At 36.0% G+C, this 19,689-nt stretch overlaps 2 protein-coding genes and 1 pseudogene across 2 annotated transcripts; all 3 read left to right on the plus strand.

The window, feature by feature from the left end:
* Positions 1 to 4,059: 4,059 nt before the first annotated feature.
* On the plus strand, positions 4,060 to 5,434 carry LOC130714600 (UPF0481 protein At3g47200-like; annotated as a pseudogene).
* A 4,867-nt stretch (positions 5,435 to 10,301) lies between these two features.
* Positions 10,302 to 14,157, plus strand: LOC130728303 (FACT complex subunit SPT16-like). The gene is made up of 2 exons (XM_057579730.1): positions 10,302 to 12,581; positions 13,087 to 14,157. Exons 1-2 carry the CDS (start codon positions 10,302 to 10,304, stop codon positions 13,969 to 13,971), a joined length of 3,165 nt encoding a protein of 1,054 aa, XP_057435713.1. The 3' UTR covers positions 13,972 to 14,157.
* Positions 14,158 to 17,726: 3,569 nt separating this feature from the next.
* On the plus strand, positions 17,727 to 19,383 carry LOC130728304 (WRKY transcription factor 22-like). The gene is made up of 3 exons (XM_057579731.1): positions 17,727 to 18,250; positions 18,393 to 18,503; positions 18,643 to 19,383. The coding sequence occupies exons 1-3, from the start codon at positions 17,817 to 17,819 to the stop codon at positions 19,118 to 19,120; spliced, it is 1,023 nt and encodes a 340-aa protein (XP_057435714.1). The 5' UTR covers positions 17,727 to 17,816; the 3' UTR covers positions 19,121 to 19,383.
* The last annotated feature ends 306 nt before the right edge of the window (positions 19,384 to 19,689 follow it).

The following is a 19,689-nucleotide window of genomic DNA, read 5'->3' on the forward strand; positions in this document are numbered from 1 at the left end:
AAAGAAGAGGATTTAGAGGTACAAAAGGTTAAGTTGTGTACTCATGTTGCTTCGTCGAGCTTTAGGAACCCAATGGTTTTATGAACAGAGCGAGGAGGGCCTTAACGCTGGGTATTAAATTGGGGATGATCTATAAATGTTCAAAGGAAGTAGTTGTTCAAAGTTTAGTAGGTAAAATTGTTGCACGTAGATTAAGGTAATTCTTACAGATTTCTTCAATTAGTGATAGGCAGTAGAAGCTGTTTGTTTTCTCATTTAGGTTCGTTTACCAGAGCGCTCTCTGCCCTTTTGGTTCCTCTGGTCATTAACTTTGTTCCTTTTAACTCTTGGATTGGTCTTTGTTGTGGTTGGGTTTCTGGTTCTCCCTAATATGCACCACTTTTAGAGTAGTGCAATTTTACACTACTTACTTTGACCGGTTATAACAGGTTAACAAATTATTATTTTTTTAAACAAATATCATTAAAAATTTGTTATATATTAAATTTATTTTAAAAAGATGTGTTGATTTATTATAGCAGGTAAAAAAATGTGGTGTAAAACCGCATTACTCTAAAAGTGATGCACATTAGGGGTTACCTGGATTCCATTATATTTCTTTATAGGTTGATTTTTGTGGATTTTTTTTTTGGGAGATGTGTTTTCGTGTTAGATGAAAGCTTTTTGTTGTACTAATCACTTTTACTTGTTTTGTCTTATTTTAAGCTTTGTTCCAAAGTTTTTGATTAATACAAATTTATTAAGTGGATTAGTGTAGTGGAACGTTTTGTCTTTTAAATAAGTGTGGTTAGAGGTTTAACTCTGAACCATATGATTATAAAGAAGAAAAAAACTCTTTGGTCAGCATCTCACAGTTTAATGTGTTGACAATAGGACAATAGGTTGAATACCTTGGTTAACATAAAATAATTTTTTAAAATATATGAAAATAATAACCACTCGTGGACATGTGAGTTGGGTGGGGGAGGTCTAGAGATCAATTCCTGCAGGATGCAATTTATATTTCCAATGTACCAAATAAGTTATTTATTTATTTTTTGGTCGGAAGTTATTTATTTTAATAAAACTATTATTTTTGTATAATTCTATCATTGGGCTTATGAACTTGTCAATTTGACCCACAACTGCAGACTAGGCTTTCTTTTGTCAATGTTGAGGGTTGAACATGATTAGAAATTTTTAGTCACAAGAACAAAAAGAAAAACAGATCAACCCAATTCGAAAATATGATGAATTGCAGTGGTAAACTCAGGAGTTTACCATTTACCATTTGCACATATTTTGTTGTACTATTTACACACCTAGATCTCATTTTTTTATTCTAAAGATAAAGAAATTCAAGTGTTATTCACTGAAAAAAAATAACTGTTCAAAAAATAAAAGATGAGGTTTGCAAAAGCAGTTCATGTCTACCCAAATAGACCTTAGTTTGAACTGGCCCATATTGAAAGCAGCATCAGGTTTTGTGAATCTTATTCTCTGCCTGAATAGACCTTTAGAGGTTTGCAAAAGTAGTGTATGCTTAGAACAACAAAAAAGATAAATATTGGCACTTTGAGAAAAAAGAAAAAGAAACTATTACCACCGATGTAAATAAATGTCAAAACTTACTTTGAAACAAAAAGTATATGGAACTCACTCTATGTGGGTTGAGGAAAAAGTGATTTTAGATTGAGTTTAATTTGTATACAAACATGGCAGTGCTATCCCCTCTCTCATGTGTGACGTGCATGACGATGACTCTCCTAGGTTGAGTCTTAGTGCATCGATTGCAGGATCGAGTAGAGGTTTGGTATTTAACGTTTCATGTCTTGATTTTGCTTCTAGAGATGTCAACCATGATGTTGTTGGTTTGGATGACCCGAGGGATATGCTTGGTCCATCATGCTTCTTCAGAGATACCTCTCGATGTCATTTTCTCTGGGTTTAATCCTCTCTCGTTTTCCTTATGTGGAGAAGGAGCTCTCTAAGGGCCTAGTTTTTATGTTGGGAGAAAAAGAGGTCGTCCTAAGAAGTTCAAAAGAGAGGGAGGATGAAAGAAATTCTACAAGGTATTGTATTTGATGATTTGGAGGAGTCGAATGTGTCGAATGTGACAATGTCTAGGGAGGACCTAGTGGTTTTGCATGAGGCTCAACCGCCTGATTGTGTTTTTGCACGTGCCTATCAGTGTGGATGCAACAAAAAAGGAGGGTCTTGTTTGGGACGGGCCAATGCAGGCCATTGAGGGGTATGTGAATCCATTATGTATTATTTTATGATTGTGATGAGTGCATTGCTTGCATTAACTCTTGTCTTGTTGACAGAGGACTATTATGTGAGTGATGGTGGCAAATGCATTGCTTGCATTTTCCCTTGGCAGGCTGTCAATGTGAAATAGTATATCTTAATTGTATAAATGTATTATTTGCATTACCTTTGTCTTCAGAATAATGGTTTGGGGAGGAGGGTAGCCGAAATATGGTGAGAGAAGGGGTGACAGGTGGGAGGAGGAGGAGGATAATTGAGAGGAAGAAGAGGAGAAAATGGATCAGATAAGAACTACATTGATATTATAGAATTTTGAATGATTAAAATTGATGTGAAAATTAGACGTCAACACTTGTATATGAGTAGGATTGTCACGTGGAGGGTGGAGGCTGACTTGGTAAAAATTATTTGAACTATGACATCATAAAAATTATTTTCAAACAAACAAATTTTTCGGGCGACTAAATAATATGAAATTTTTATAGAAACATTTTAAATTGTGGTATATAAGTCAAGGACAAAACAAATGTTTAACCCTTATCTTAACAAATTTTTAAGAATCATAATATCATATCGTTAATTTCAGCAACTACAGCGGATAAAATTGTAAACTGACATCACAATTTCCATCCTTAAATTTTATGTGTATGCATAAACATTATTCGCATAAACATCTCTTTTAGTTCTTTATGATGTAAAAAGAAAAACATCTTTTTTAGTACCTCACCTTACCGTAGACTAGTAAGTTACCGGCCCACTGACTAGGAAGATAAAGTAAGCAATATAATTAAAATAATAATTATACCTTCACACCTCATTTTTTAGGTGTGGAAAGGTGGAAGAAGAAAAAAACATAAAGAAAGAAGAAAAAAAAATAAAGATATAATATGTGATTTATTTGATAAAGAGAGAAAAATAGATATAACATGAAAGTGAAAAAGAGGTGAGAGATGTGTATATATTATCAAAACTCGCATATATTTAAAACTCAAAATCAGAGCAAGTTTGTTTATAAAGAAAATAAAATCAAAAAATAATTTCGTTTCTAAATAAACTTGTGATTTCTAAATTTGTGATTAGTTGGATTTTTACCGACCTTGTATTTTGATATGTATATTCATTTTTTTAAATTTTTATTTCTGACAAAGCTTCATTGATAACAAATCAATTCAGTTTTCAAAAAAAAAATCAATTCAAAATTTGAAATACATCAAAGATTAATTAAATTTATCTTTCATTTTATTATTCAAATGAATCTTTCATTTTACAAGTTGAAGAATTGAAAGAGAGATTTTATCTTAATCAGATAAAAAGTCAATTAAATGTGCTCTTGAAAGTAATTTCCTGTTATTTTTCTATTTCCTTTTAATAAAAATGATATTTGTCAAAGTTTTTTTTGAAACATATCACGAAATTAAGATTAATGCAATTAACAAATTAATAAACCATTTCAACAAAACAAAAAAAACAAATTAATAAACACTCCTCCAATCAAATCAAATGCACTCTTTTATGGTTAGCGATCCCTTCCCTGATTTAACTCAAACAAAAACGTTCTTAAGTTTGGTGAGAGTGCTGTGCCTCAAAAAATAATTTTTGTTTTTTTCCCTGTATGGTTTGCAGGCCATTGTGAAAAGTGAAACAAAAGTTTCAGTGTATTGCAAAGTGATTTTTGTTGAATGTTCTATTGTTTTTATTAAATTGCTCTCGAAATTTCGACACGATGTGATTTTTGTTGTATGTTCTTCTTCTGTTCTTATAGCTTCAAGGGAAGACCGAAGAGAGATTAAGTTGTTGTGTTACTGTTAATACCCCAATGGCTTCTCCTAAACCTGAGATCAAGCACATTATTGACATTCTAGAACAGATTGAGCATGTTGTGCCTGATCAATGTTGCATTTACAAGGTTCCTCCTCATCTCCTGAAGTTGAATGAGGAAGACTACACACCACAGTTCATCTCAATAGGCCCTCTTCACAGTGAAAACTCGGAACTGAAGCAGCAGGAGAAACATAAACAAAGGTACTTTCATGCATTCTGGAAGCGCCTATCAAACAAACAACAGGCTTCAACTTTGGTCCAATATAAAGCTTTCCTTGAATAAAACAGAGAAAAAATAGGTAGCTATTACTCCAAATTACCAGAACTTTGCAAAAAGGATCAGTTTGTGGACATGATTTTATTAGATTCTGTTTTCATCATGGAGCTATTTTTGAGAAAATCAAACAAATCTGAACAGAAGAATGATTACATGTTCGCCACATCATGGGTTGGCAAGATCACTCAAAGGGACTTGTTGCTTCTTGAAAACCAGGTTCCCATGTTTGTATTGGAAGAACTACACACAAGATCAGTAATGTTCCTAGAAGAAAACCGTGTTGTGAGCTTTATGGAGCTTGCTTTTAACTACTTTGAAGATTACTATCCACACAATTCAAGTCAAAAAGTGGAGATGATCAAGAACTGTAAATCTTGCAAACACTTCACTGATCTAATCAGATATACCTACCTTCCAAGAGAGGTTCAGGTTAATGGGGTGAATCCATCACAACATTTCACCCCTTTTCCGGCAGAGTACAACTACATCCCAAGGACTGCAACAAAGTTGAATGAGGCAGGAGTTACCTTTGAGAGTGTTCAAGGTGGAAGAAGCTACTTAGAATAAAGTTCAAAAGGACACCAATCCTAAGCTGGTTTTTGTGCTTTGGTTGCTTTCCATTCTCGCAATGTTTCGAGGCGCGATTGCAAATTCCACACTACAAAATAGACCAAGTAACTGGATGTGTTTTAAGGAACCTCATTGCATTGGAGCAGTGCCACTACTCAGACCAACCTTTCATCTGCAATTATGTTTCTCTAATTGACTCTCTGATTAACAACCAAGAGGATGTGGAGTTGCTTGTTGACAAAGAAGCCATTGTCCATGAACTTGGCAGCCATACAGAATTGGCAACTCTTGTTAATAGTCTTTGTAAATATGTTGTGGTGAACTCCAATTATTATGGCAAAATCACTAAGGAACTCAATCAACACTATAACAATTGCTGGAAGCTATATGGGAATGCTAAGGTCTGTCTACTTCCGTGACCCTTGGAGACTCGGCTCAACTATTGTGGGAGTTGCTATCTTCTTATTTGCCATTGTCAACTTTCTCAAGGTTATTGGTGTACTTCATCCAAAATAATATATGAAATTGTTCATCTAGTAAGAAGGATAACTAGGTGTGGGAATTTGAGTAATATGTTTCATAAATCATCAATTCATATTTTAAATTCCACTTTTGGTCTCTATAATCTTGATTGTGCAAACGGAGTTTCACAATTTATATTTGTCCATGGCTATTTTATATTTATTTTATTAGGTAAATTGGAATATTTTAGTCATTTTATGGCACTTTAGTCTTAGTTCATTTAGGACTTTCTAGATTTTATTGGGTATTTTAATGTGTTTTCGGGTAAGGGTGTTCATAACTGATCCAATCCAAACAAAACCGAAAAACCCATTAAAAAAACCGAAATCCAATGAAATTGAATACCGAAAAAAACCTAATTTTTTCATTAGATTTCAGATTTAATTTCTAAAACCGAACAAATCCAATCAAAACCGCACATTTGCAAATATATATATAATTTTACTTGTACCTATATGATATCATTCATACCTACATGTTAACATCCTTATATATTTATACATTTTTTATATGGCATGTAAATATTTATAAAAATATATTTCAAAAAAAAAGTTTCAAGAAATTATTTGAATAAGAACAAATATAATCATAAATATAAAAATACAGGCTATATTATAATTTATGATTGTTAAATTGATGTTATAAATTATATATTGTTGTATTTATTATGTGTCATACATTTTTAATATTCCTATACTATAGGATCAAAGGGAATTAAAAAAAATGAAAAATCCAATTTAATTATGATTGGTTTGGATTTGAATTATGAGAAAAATTCATTAGATGAATAAATTATAAAACCGATGAGATTGGATTGGTTGATCTTTTCCTTCAAAACCGAACCAAACCAATCTATGAATACCCGTAGTTTAGAGGTTGCAGGTTTCACTAAAGTGATGGGCTGGTGCTGCTATTGGATGTTGGATGTACCTTCGGCATACTTGGCGTAGCTGCACTCGTGCGACATCAAAACTTATAAAAACTCGATTTTTAACAGACCTAAGGGATATTTTTCCATTCTATTCTACCAGAGGCATTAGAAACACATTGGGGCGTCAGATTAATCTGAGTGTTATATATTAATTTTGTTGTTTTCAATGGGTACCGGAGCAACGCCCTAAGCATTGGATGAATCCAACGGTCAGAAATGGTTCAACGGGGAGCTGGAGGCTAATTTTACCTAATTGTAGAGGATCCAATTCCCTTTACAACTCGTTTTTTTTTTTTCTGAATAGAAAATGCACCATCGTTTCTCCCTTTCACCATCTCCTCTTCTTCGATAAAGCTTCACCCACAACAATGTTACCATCTTCCACCATGAATCAAAGCTTTCAATTCAATGCATGTTCTCTTCACCCTCTTCATCACCATGCATTTTCCACCCGATAACTCAAAACTCGGAGTACCACCTTGCAGTTTGGTTGGTCTACTTGTCGAACTCACAGTCTATGTGGTCCTACATTTTATTACTACGAGTGAATTTGTACACTTCTAAAGGAGTTATCAACGTCCTTAACATTTCTTGCAATTAGAACTTTTGGTCCTTCCTATTCCGTTCAAAATGTAACTTTTTGGTTATGTGTCAAAATTTTAATTTTAATGACGTGGCAGGTGAGTCGATGATGTTAGATTAATATCTAGGAAACAGCATGTAGTGATTGTTAACTCGTGTGAGTGGAAAAACTTCTTAGCTACCGCATAGTGCAGTGATTGTTTTTCCATTGTGCAACAAAGGTCCATGGTCACTATCTATTATTTGCCATGTATTGCATTTGATAGTTGGAAACCCTCTTATAGGAGGTTGGAGAGGAACCATTGTAACATATGACGACCGTCCACAGAGACGACCCTTGCATTGATGAAGGGATTGTTGGCGGCGGTGGATGCTTGACAATCCCTTATTACTGCAAGGGTCGTCAGATTAATCCTATGAGTGTTATCAATTTTGTTGATAGATTTAGAGTAAAGTACACTCACCCCCTCAAGGTTTGTAAGAATTACTCTCCACCTCATTCTTATCTAAAATCTACACCCACCCCATTTTATATAGAGACAAATTTAGGGACGAAAATATATTCTTATCAATAATTAGTTATAATCTAAAATTTTAATCAATAATTTAAATATAATCCAATAAATTAAAAAACAAAAACATCTCACTCCTCCTCATTCTCTCAATCGTGTTCTTCATCTATAAATTCACAGTGCAAATTCTGCAATAGCACACCAAATCGGTAGAGAAACCAATTTTCGAACATGGTTGAACATGCTTGTTCTTTCATTTCCATCTTTGTATCTGGTAATAATTCAATTTTAATAAAAAAAAAGTCTCTTTCTACCTCCAATTTTCAAAACTGGATTGCAAACCCAAAAAAAACAATGGTGGTTGGTTACACATTAATATTTTAATGAGAGAGAACACAAATCGATGAAGAAGAGAGAGAAATAAAATGTAACTAATTATTGAAGTGGATATGAGGCGACTACAACCCAACGATGGGGTGGAGCACCGTTTTAACAAAACGTAGCAACATCTTAAACTAACATAACGTTCCCCAACAACATCAATATGGGGCGAAGTTCACAAGAAGTAGAAGAACAAGTAGCTTTAGGGATGTGCGATTCACTGCGAAGTGGCACCGTCACGGTGGTGTGAGGTGGGGTTTGGTCAGATCCTCTAGAGTTCATGTCACAACACAACTTTGAGGCATGTTGGTGTCATAGGGTGGGACGGTGGCCGCCGCCCTATAGGGAACAAAGGCTTGGTTGTGGCCGTTTGTGATGAGAAACATGGTTTGGAGATGAATGAGGTTGGGCTCGACAAGCACAATGGATTATTTTTTAAAATTTAATTCAGTAAAATTATTTTCATAAATTGATGTATGTTAGTGTATATTCATTAAATTTATTTAAAATTTAACTAATTAATAATTATTAATGACAAAAAAAATTTCGTCACTAAATTTTACATCTATATAAATAGAGTGGGGTGGAGTGTCATTCTTGCAAACCTCGAAGGGGTGAGTGTATTTAACTAATGTAAATACTTGATTTTCATAAACCATTGGATGAATCCAATGGTCAGAAATGCTGCATGAGGGAGCTAGAGGCTAATACGACCATAGAGGATCCAATTCCCTCTCTAGAACTCGTTTTTTCTGAACAAAACATTCATCATCTTTTCTCTCATTCACCATCTCCTCTTCTTCGATAAAGCTTCACCCACACAACAATGGCACCATCTTCCACCATGAATTAAAGCGTTCAATTCAATGCATGTTCTCTTCACCCTCTTCGTCACCATGCATTTCCCACCCGAGAATTCAAAATCTCGGATCACCACCTTGCGGGTCGGTCGGTCTCCTTGTCGACCCAAATGGCGCAAATCATGGGAACCATGGTCATGGTTGTGGAGGCGGTTGAGGAACGAACGAACGATTTTTTCACATCAACGGTTCAGGCCAAGGTACATTGAAAACACGGTGTTGATGAACCCTAATTTCGGAGTCCCAATGATTTCGGAGTCTCAAATTCTATTTTATTTGATTTGATATTTTTTTCCACATTAGCCATCGTGTTTTTCGTAAGAGATGAACCCTAATTTTCCCCTCTTCATACTCTGATCATTCTCTTTGTTTCGCTAGGCCCAAATCGCACGGAGAAAAGTATATATCTGCATTGAAACTTCGATCGGAACCGCACCCAATTTCATAGTGGCGAATTGAGGCTCGCAATCCAAATTGAAGATTAAGGAAAAAGGGAAGAACTTCTGCACACCCTAAATTGAAGAAAAAGGTAATCGAAAGGGTTCCATGTTTCAATTTTTGTCGATTTATTTTTGGTTTTCGTTTTTCTGGTATGATTTTAGAATCATGATGAGAAACTAGATTTCGTCTCAGAAAAATATTGATTTTTCAAAACTTGTGAAATTTGTGATTTGGAATTGTGTATAAGAAAATTTTGTTGTTGTTGGTGTTGGATTGGATCCCATCTTTGATTCAATGAGGGCCTTACGCCCTTACCACTAAAGCTTTGTCTTGATAATAGGGATTGGACTTCTATTGTTGCCAATTTGTATCTAGCTTTGTCTTCTGGTATGATTTCAGAATCATGAGAGACTAGATTTCGCGTCTCAGAAATTTATTTTTTACTTTTTTCAAAACTTGAGAATCAGGAATTACTGACTAACAAAGTGGAATTTGTGATTTGGATTTGTGTATAAGAAAACTTTGTTGTTGTTGGTGTTGGATTGAATCCCATCTTTGATTTAATGAGGGTCTTACCACTAAAGCTGTGTCTTGACTCTTGATAATAGGTTTGGACTGCTATTGTTGTGAAAGAATCATTCACCTGTTAAAGAACTGAAGTCTTTGATCAACTATTCATTCAAAGGTAACCCTTGACTGGAATCATTCTTCATTTATGAAGAAACTGAATCTCCTGCTTGCCCCTTAATATATTTTATGGGCCATAGATGAATAATGCTCATTGGAATCTGCAGAAACAATTCAATCTATTTCTATTTATTAAACGTTTTTATAAAACTTGTACGATGTAAAAATTTTGGTAGTTTAATTTCGAAACTCAATGTAAGGGAAGGAAATTACAATCACAAAAAGATTTATTTGTATTGCAACTACTCAAGTATGAGAATGGAGTACATTATAGTTCTTGGTTTAATTCCGTATTGAGACCACCAAACATGTAGAATTGGGACTCCTTGTTCCTTTAAGCACCAGTTGTTCCAGTACCTAAAAAAGAGTTGAAAAGGATTTTACATCAGTAATTGTTTGCCCACTTGCTCATTGACGTTAATGCCATTTTTTTGTTCTTTTAAAAAAAATTCCAGGGGCAGCAAACCATGACAGATCGTCGAAATGGAAAATCGCAAACTCCCATCGGAAAGAGTAGTGCAGCAGGAACATTATATTCCATTGATCTGAATGCATTTCAATCCCGATTGAGGACTCTTTATTCACATTGGGATGAACACAGAACAGATCTGTGGGGCTCTTCTGATGCAATTGCAATTGCGTGTCCTCCACCTTCTGAAGACCTGCGATACCTGAAATCTACCGCTTTGAACTTATGGCTGCTTGGATTTGAATTCCCAGAAACAATTATGGTTTTCATGAAGAAGCAGATTCATATGTTGTGCAGCCAGAAGAAGGCATCTATTCTTGAATCTGTCAAAAAACCAGCCCGAGAAGCAGTTGGTGTTGAACTAGAAGTTGTTTTGCATGTCAAGCCCAAAAATGAAGATGGCACTGCTCTAATGGATGCTATATTTCTTGCTATCCGAGCTCAATCAAAATCTGATGGCCGTGATGCTTCCACCATTGGATATATATCAAGAGAAGCTCCGGAGGGGAAACTCCTTAAAGCATGGGCTGAAAAACTGAAAAATTCAAATTTTCATTTGATTGATGTGGCCAACGGATTATCTACATTGTTTGCTGTGAAGAGTAATGAGGAGCTTACATCAATTAAGAGAGCAGCATACCTGACAACCAGTGTGATGAAGAACTTTGTTGTGTCAAAGCTTGAGAATGTAATTGATGAAGAGAAGAAAGTTTCTCATTCTACGTTGATGGAGGAGACTGAGAAAGTTGTACTGGAGCCTTCAAAAGTTAACTGTAAACTGAAGGCTGAGAATGTTGATATTTGTTATCCCCCAATTTTTCAGAGTGAGGTGGGGTTTGATCTCAGGCCTAGTGCTGTGAGCAATGATGATTTACTTCACTATGACACTGCCAGTGTGATTATATGTGCTGTTGGAGCTCGGTATAAGAGTTACTGCTCAAACATAGCTAGGACCTTCTTAATTGATGCTGATCCTCTGCAAAGTAAGGCTTATGAAGTACTTCTGAAAGCCCAAGAAGCTGTAATTTGTTCTTTGAAGCCTGGAAATAAGCTGAGTGTCGCATACCAAGCTGCAGTTTCTGTTGTGGAAAAGGATGCTCCTGAATTGATTTCCAACTTAACAAAGTCTGCTGGGACTAGCATCGGCATTGAGTTTCGTGAGTCAGGATTAAATCTTAATGCTAAAAATGAACAGATAATTAAGGAAGGCATGGTCTTCAACGTGTCACTTGGAATGCAGAATTTGCAGAATGACAACAGTAAGCTCTTCTCTCTCTTGCTTGCTGACACAATCATCATTAATAAAGACAGGACAGAAGTTCTTACAACTATGAGCTCAAAAGCTCTTAAGGACGTGGCTTATTCTTTCAAGGAGGACGAGGAAGAGGAAAAGCAAAGCACCAAAGCAGATACAAATGGTGCAGAGCCCATTATTTCTAAGACGACTCAAAGGTCAGACAATCATGAAATTTCGAAAGAGCAACTCAGAAGGAAGCATCAGGCAGAACTTGCTCGTCAGAAAAATGAGGAAACTGCTAGGAGACTTGCTGGTGGTGGAAATGCTACTGGAGATAACCGTTTCTCTGTGAGGACTACTGCAGATCAGGTGGCCTACAAGAACATTAGTGAACTTCCCCTCCCTCCCAGAGAGAGGATGATTCAGATTGATCAAAAGAATGAAGCAGTTCTTTTGCCTATTAATGGAAGTATGTGTCCTTTTCATGTGGCTTTCATTCGAACTGTTTCCAGCAAACAGGACACCAACCACAATTGTTGTATCAGAATTCTTTTTAATGTTCCCGGGACCCCTCAGGATGCAATCTCAATGAAGTACCCTGGTTCTATATATTTAAAGGAGGCTTCTTTCCGCTCTGAAGATTCCAGGCATATAAGTGAGGTTTTGCAGTCCATAAATAAACTCAGGCGGCAAGTTGTGGCAAGGGAGTCTGAGAGAGCTGACAGGGCAACCTTGGTTACCCAGGAGAAGCTGCAGCTTGCTAATAACAGATTTAAGCCCATAAGATTGCCTAATCTCTGGATCCGCCCTCCTTTTGGTGGACGTGGAAGGAAGATTTCTGGTGCACTTGAGGCTCATGTGAATGGATTTCGTTACTCTACCACCAGGCAAGATGAGCGTGTGGACATAATGTTTAGCAACATTAAACATGCATTTTTTCAGCCAGCAGAGAATGAAATGATTACACTCGTGCACTTTCATCTGCACAACCATATTATGGTAGGAAGTAAAAAGGCTAAGGATGTTCAGTTTTATGTAGAGGTAATGGACATGGTCCAGAACGTTGGAGGTGGAATATTATGTGAGTACACTCGTGCACTTTCATCTGCACAACCATATTATGGTAGGAAGTAAAAAGGCTAAGGATGTTCAGTTGGGGGCTCGAAGACGATCAGATACCGTCCTAGTCTCGAAGACGATCAGAAAGTTGGGGGCTCGAAGACGATCAGATACCGTCCTAGTCTCAACCATAAACGATGCCGACCAGGGATCAGCGGATGTTGCTTTTAGGACTCCGCTGGCACCTTATGAGAAATCAAAGGTCGACGCAGGCTTTGCCTGTTGCTTTGATGATTCATGATAACTCGTCGGATCGCACGGCCTTTGTGCCGGCGACGCATCATTCAAATTTCTGTCATTCCATAGCCTATGACCCTGATGAAAAAGATCAGCAGAGAATGAAATGATTACACTCGTGCACTTTCATCTGCACAACCATATTATGGTAGGAAGTAAAAAGGCTAAGGATGTTCAGTTTTATGTAGAGGTAATGGACATGGTCCAGAACGTTGGAGGTGGAAAAAGATCAGCCTATGACCCTGATGAAGTTGAAGAAGAACAGAGAGAAAGAGACAGGAAAAACAAAATTAATGTAGAATTTCAGAGCTTTGTGAATCGAACAAATGATCTCTGGGGGCAACCGCAATTCAATGGCCTTGACCTGGAGTTTGATCAACCTCTAAGACAACTTGGCTTCACTGGAGATCCTCATAAATCTTCAGTATTTGTTGTTCCTACTTCAGCGTGCCTTGTTGAACTGATAGAGACCCCTTTCCTTGTTGTCACACTAAGTGAGATTGAGATTGTGAATCTCGAGAGAGTCGGGCTTGTGCAGAAGACCTTTGATATGACAATAGTATTTAAGGACTTTAAGCGGGATGTGCTCAGGATTGATTCTATTCCTTCTGCATCACTGCGTGGCATCAAGGAGTGGCTTGACGCGATGGACATTAAATATTATGAAAGCAGGCTCAATCTGAACTGGCGTCCGATCCTAAAGACAACCAGGGATGACCCTAAAGGCTTTATTGAACGTGGTTGGGAGTTTCTGAACCAGGATGCTAGTGATTCAGAGTCTGATAACTCAGAGGAGTCAGATAAAGGTTATGAACCATCCGTTGTGGAGCTGGAGTCTGATTCTGAAGATGATGCTTCTGACAGTGAATCACTTGTTGAGTCTGAGGATGAGGAGGAGGATTTTGAGGAAGAGGAAGAGGAAGAGAAGGGGAGGGAAGCAACCAATGCAGATATGGAGAAAGGGAACGAGTATGACAGTGAAGAAGATAGGCAAAGAAGGAAGGCGAAGAAAGACTTTGGTAAGTCAAGAGCCAGTGCAAGTAGTAGCGTGGCAAAGCGGTCAAAGATAAGATAGATGTTGTTAATTGTTCTGTGCAGATGCTTTACGTGGTTCTAGTACATAGAAAAATTTCTTAGTATTATATAACCTGCTAGTTTATAAGTTTATTTTCGTTTGTATCTAAAGCATATGTTTTCCTTAAACGTGGTTAGAGCTTATAATTTTGCTATTCTCTTTATAGAAAGATTTCTTTTAGTATTACGGAACTTGGTAGCGTATAAGTTTGTTTGTCTCTTTACAAATAAGTTTGTTAGCATTTGTAAAAATCATATTGTGAAACAACTTTTAAATACTGAATAATTATATTTTCACACCTCAAAAATAAGGTGTGGGGAGGTGGAGGAATAGAGAGATAGGAAGAAATGAGAGAGAAAGTAAAGATGTGATAAGTGATTTGATTGATAGAGAAAAGAAAAATTGATAGAAATGAAAGTCGAAAAAAAGTGGTAGGTGTGTATATATCATAACTCTTAAATACCAGGTCAGATTTGACTTTTAAAATGGTCAAGCTAACCAAAAAATAGCTTATGATAGATATGCTTAAATTAGACCTTAATTTTTTTTAAATATGTCATACTCCCTCCGTTCCTATATATAAGTCACAAATAACTAATTCTCTTAGATTAAGAAAAGTAGTTATTAGTAATAAATTTGTAAAAAAAAATGATTTACTTTCCTTGATTATCCTTATTTACTTTCCTATGATTTTATCTCTCCAAGTTAATACTTCTCAAGTTTATCATCTCTTTCATATTAAATATGAGGGTGAACTTGGAAAAATTATTTAATGCTTCCTAGATATTAGAAAGTGATTTATATTTTGTAACAAAATTTTTTCAAAAAATATGACTAATTATAGCGAACGGAGGGAGTACCTATTTACATAAAATTTACCTTAATTCAGTCTATTCCAACCTCTATTATTAATAACAACTGATATAATGAATTTTTATTGACCAACCTGAATCAAGAGTGGGTCTCCGGTGGATTAGATAAGAAATGTCCAATGTGTAACTTCCCATGGATTAGTTAAGAAATGTCCAACGTGTAGCTTCCATCAAATATAATGTACAAGTTGGATTATAAAATTCAACTCTTGTTCCTTTAAAAAAATTATTATTTGTTTAATGAATGTGTGTTACCTTTAGTCTTTAATTTTTAGTTTGAAAGAGTTTTCATTTAATGAGTTTCTTTGACTGTGTTTGATTTTTAGTTTGGAAGTCCTTTTGAAGCATAGAAATTTGAGATCACACATTCTATGTCTCAAATGTGAAAGAGGTTTTAAGCCTCCGTTGAGTGAAAACATTTTCTAACTAAAAACCAAATAATCACTTTAACGTTTGTTTTTTTTTTTTTTTTTGATAGGTTTCACGTTTGTGACATTAGAATGTGTGATCTCAAATCACCAATGTCCTAAACGAACTTCTAAACTAAAAACCAAAAACACAAAAATCTACCGCCCAAGTCTTAGATGATGCAATTGCAAAATTTACAATAATATTTAGACATATAACACTTTATTTTCTTTAAATCTTATTCTATCATATTGAGGGTGCCCACTAGGGTGCACAAGTAACACTTTGGTCCACCAATGGACCAAGGGAGTTTTTGGTAATTTAATTAATAAATATATATAAAAAATTAAACCCAAAATGTTTCTTTCTGGTATCCTCTTCCATCAAAGATCAAATACAGCTTTTGCCCTTAAACTGAAACAAAACCGGATTTTCACTTGAGAAAGAAAGATCACTGATCTGGAATTAGAGTGTCACAATCACTAGATTTAAGGCACATCCAAACAGAAACATATGCAGGGCAACAAAGCAACACGATACAAGGCAAAAACAGAGCCCCAAATAAAAAAACAACACTAACAACAGGGAAGGAAAAAATATATGCAGAAGAGAACGCCGCCGGTAGCCCCGACACCACGCGAGCCTCCCTTACCGCAAATTGCAGCGGTGGCAAATTGGACACGACCTGGGACGTCCCACCACCAGTGGCATGAGCAGCACCGCCGAGTGTGTGCAGCACCGGCCGACGCGGTGGTAGTCTGTTTCTCCGTCTCGATCTTCGACGGCGGCAGCGATGTGGAGGTTGCAGGGGGTGGGTGGTTATGGATCCGGTGATTCATGGCAAGGGAAGAAGCCAGAGGAGAAGGAGGGAGAAATTGCTAGGGTTGACAATTTACATCTTTGCCCTTTTACCATCCATTCAATCCTAACCATTCAATTTAAGAATATTCTAAAATTCTTTGATCTAACGGTAATTAAGCCTGGTCCACCGGTGGACCAAAGTGCTACTTGTGCACCCTAGTGGGCACCCCTCATGTTCCTTGCTTCTTTCTCAAATTTTCATTTCTCACCAGGTCAAATTGTCAATTGAAATGTCAATAATTTAAATAAATATCCACAAATTATTTTTCCCAAATTAATAAATACCCGTGAATGATCTATCACTGTACTTGCCATTATTATATTGTATATGTTGTCGGCAGAACTCACAAAGCCTGTGCCCCTCGCAGAGTGCGTGTGGACTTTTTCTTCCTCCTCCAAGAATAGTGTCACCCTTTGACATTTTCATATGTCAACCCTCAAACCACCAAACACTGTCCATTGTCGGGTTAAAGAACAAAAAGAATAAAAAGAAAAGGAAATTAAAAAGAGACTCTCAAGTAAAACAAAGGAGCATCACTTACTCTTATTACACCCATTAAATTTTTAGATAATTTTACTATTATTTAAGTAATGATTTAATAAAATTATAACCAACATATTACTATTTGTTGATTTTTTTATTCCAACGAGTATAATATTTGTTAGAAATTTTAAAAGTAATTAATTTCACTACTGTATGATTTTATTTCATAATAACAAGAATATTTTAAAAAGATACCAGAACTTTTAGCTGGGCCAACAATTATACTTTTCTTATCATGCTAAAATATATTAAGATACTCATTTTAATGTGTATAAAAAATCATCTAACAAAGAGATTGTGTATGTTTGGAAAAATGTAGATTTTTACATTTGGAAAAATGATTTTGTGATAACTTATCATTGGCATATTTGGGAATAGCATGTAATTGGCCCGTTTGTGTTTGTTTAAGAAAAGTGATTTTAAAGTTGAATAAAAATTTAATTTATCTTAATAGATTTTGTATTTTTTTTATATTGGAAAGATAAATTGCACATATGAGGAATCGATCCCTGGATCTCCCACTACCCAACTCACATATCTCTCAACTCTTACCACTTGAGCTATCCTATGAGGACTAAGAGATTTTTTTTAAAACCATTCATCAATTTATGTTTTGTACAAGAATAAAAAATCATTTTAAAAGGGTATCATAATTAATTGGTTATCTCAAAAGCAACTAAAAATAGCTTAAAATTAATCAAATTTTTGTTTTTTAAATGCAAGTGATTCTTACTGGTTTTTTTTTTGTTTTGTTGTAAAGCTGATTGTTTGTTAAATGCAAGTGATTATGTCACAATATAATCAGAAACCAATGAGCTCAATACCACAACATTAGATAGTAAACTCACTTATAAACTTTATTCTAGAAGGTGAATTTTGTAAAAAGAAAAGTAATGGAATAAAAAGTGGATCCAATGCAATGAGCATAGAGATGCCAAACCACAATCTCAAAAAAAAAATTACTTTTCTTTTCTCTCTCTCAATCTCTCTGAGTAGACTTTGAGAAAATCGCCCACTTTTTTCTCTCTCTATATATACAAGTCCATCCCCACTCAGACCACCTTATCATCTCTCTCTCTCTCTCTCTCCCTTTACTTCACCAAAAGTCAGCGCCTTCTTTTGTCTTTTTCTGCACCCATTGCAGAGTTTGTCTCCTCTTCATGGAGGAAGATTGGGATCTCCATGCGGTGGTTAGAGGCTGTACCTCCACCGCCACCACCACCACCACCACCGCATCAGCACCAGCAGCATCATCCTCTGTTTCCTCCTCCTCTGTTTTCACCACTTGTTGCTTGCAGAAGCCTGAACTTTCTTCTTCATCTGGGTTCTCTATTCTTGAAGGTGAACAGGTTCTGTCTTTTCCTGCAGTAGCATACCCCTTTGAATCAAGAGACTCCATTGAAGAGTTGCATGAGCTTTGCAAGCCTTTCTTCTCCAAATCACTCCAAGCTTCTTCTCCTCTGTCCTCATTCTCTTTCTCCTCTTCTGCTGCACCCAAATCACAAGACAAACAGCAACAGAGGAGTAAGCAACCACACCATGGTGGTTCTGGTTCTGGTTCTGGTTCTGCCACCACCCCACGATCTAAAAGAAGGTAATTTGAAAATTAGAGAAAAAATTGAACCTGGGTTTGATCTCAAAATGAGATCTTGAAATGACCCAATTCATAAAAATCATGTCTTTGTTTTATACTTTGTGTGTCTGATTCTGAAATGCATTGTTTTTTTCCTTTGCAGAAAGACCCAGCTGAAGAAAGTTTGTCAAGTACCAGTTGAGAATCTTGCTTCAGATGTTTGGGCATGGAGGAAATATGGACAGAAACCCATTAAAGGGTCACAATATCCAAGGTGAGAAAAACTACAAGATTCTCACTTGCAAAAAAAAAAAACAGAGCAAAAAACAGAGGAAAATCAAGGGTTTGAACTTTGAATTGAAGTTTTGTGATGATTTTGTTGAATTGAGGTGTGTTTGGTTTATGATTTGCAGGGGATACTACAGATGTAGCAGCTCAAAAGGGTGTTTAGCAAGGAAACAAGTTGAGAGGAACAGATCAGACCCAACAATGTTCATTGTCACCTACACAGCAGAGCACAACCACCCTGCTCCTACTCACAGGAACTCTCTTGCTGGTTCCACCCGCCAGAAGCCTTTGACACCGGAAACTGCCGCCGCCGCCGGAGACTCTGACAAGGTAGTGACAAAACCTACTTCTCCGGCTACCTCAGGGGGAGAGGCAGAGGAAGGGGTTCCATCTCAGGGAGAAAAGTCAGAGAGCAGAGAAGATTTGATGATGGATGATGAGGAAGGAGAAGATGAATTTTTTGGGTTATCTGATATGGTGCTAACAGATGATTTCTTTGAGAGTTTAGATGATGAACTGAGTCAAATTACTGGCTCCTCTGATCCCTTTTCTGCTATTGCAATTCCTACTTGGGTAGCAGCCAATGGTGCTGGTGGAAGCTGAGTAGTTGGGAATTACTCATCACACAATTCACAAGTCATGACATGACAACTGTTTCATTCTTCTTTTTGTTGGAACATTGTGAGGAATCTTTACTAACTAAATTGCTTTGTGAAGGGGAAGAAAATTTCTTTCCTTAGTATAGTAGTGACAAGTTAGGTAGATTAAGCATTTATATCTCTTGTTAGTCTTGTTAAAATTAGTGATTATTATGTAGGCATTACAGTCTTATACCTCTTTTAATGTTCAATTAATTTATTGCTGCATCTTTTATGCTTCTTGCTTCATGAATTCATGTGGTGTGATTGAGTTTACTGTATTTAATGTTTGGTTGTCATGTAAATTAGCAGCATGTTTAGAAATTATTTTATAATTTGTTCCAAACTCAAAAGTCAAATCTAGGGAGAAGTAACTCAAATTAGCTTTTTGTGGGGATTTTTACTTTCACATTTGATGAAAAGGAAAGTGTTGAACAATATATAAGTGAAATGACATATTTACTCAATATTATGAAGTTTTTAGTGAAATAAGTAATGTGAAATTCATTAATGTGGTTTGCTTCTAGTTTAATG

The sequence above is a fragment of the Lotus japonicus genome, chromosome 1, assembly GCF_012489685.1.
Source record: "Lotus japonicus ecotype B-129 chromosome 1, LjGifu_v1.2".
Classification (NCBI taxonomy): Eukaryota; Viridiplantae; Streptophyta; class Magnoliopsida; order Fabales; family Fabaceae; genus Lotus; species Lotus japonicus.

Coding starts and splice junctions, on each gene's coding strand:
- LOC130728303 (XM_057579730.1), top strand. CDS start 10,302: ATGACAGATCGTCGAAATGGAAAATCGCAAACTCCCATCGGAAAGAGT. Junction 12,582..13,086: donor ATGTTCAGTTTTATGTAGAG/GTAATGGACATG, acceptor TTTTATGTAGAG/GTAATGGACATGGTCCAGAA.
- LOC130728304 (XM_057579731.1), top strand. CDS start 17,817: ATGGAGGAAGATTGGGATCTCCATGCGGTGGTTAGAGGCTGTACCTCC. Junction 18,251..18,392: donor ACCCCACGATCTAAAAGAAG/GTAATTTGAAAA, acceptor TTTCCTTTGCAG/AAAGACCCAGCTGAAGAAAG. Junction 18,504..18,642: donor AAAGGGTCACAATATCCAAG/GTGAGAAAAACT, acceptor TATGATTTGCAG/GGGATACTACAGATGTAGCA.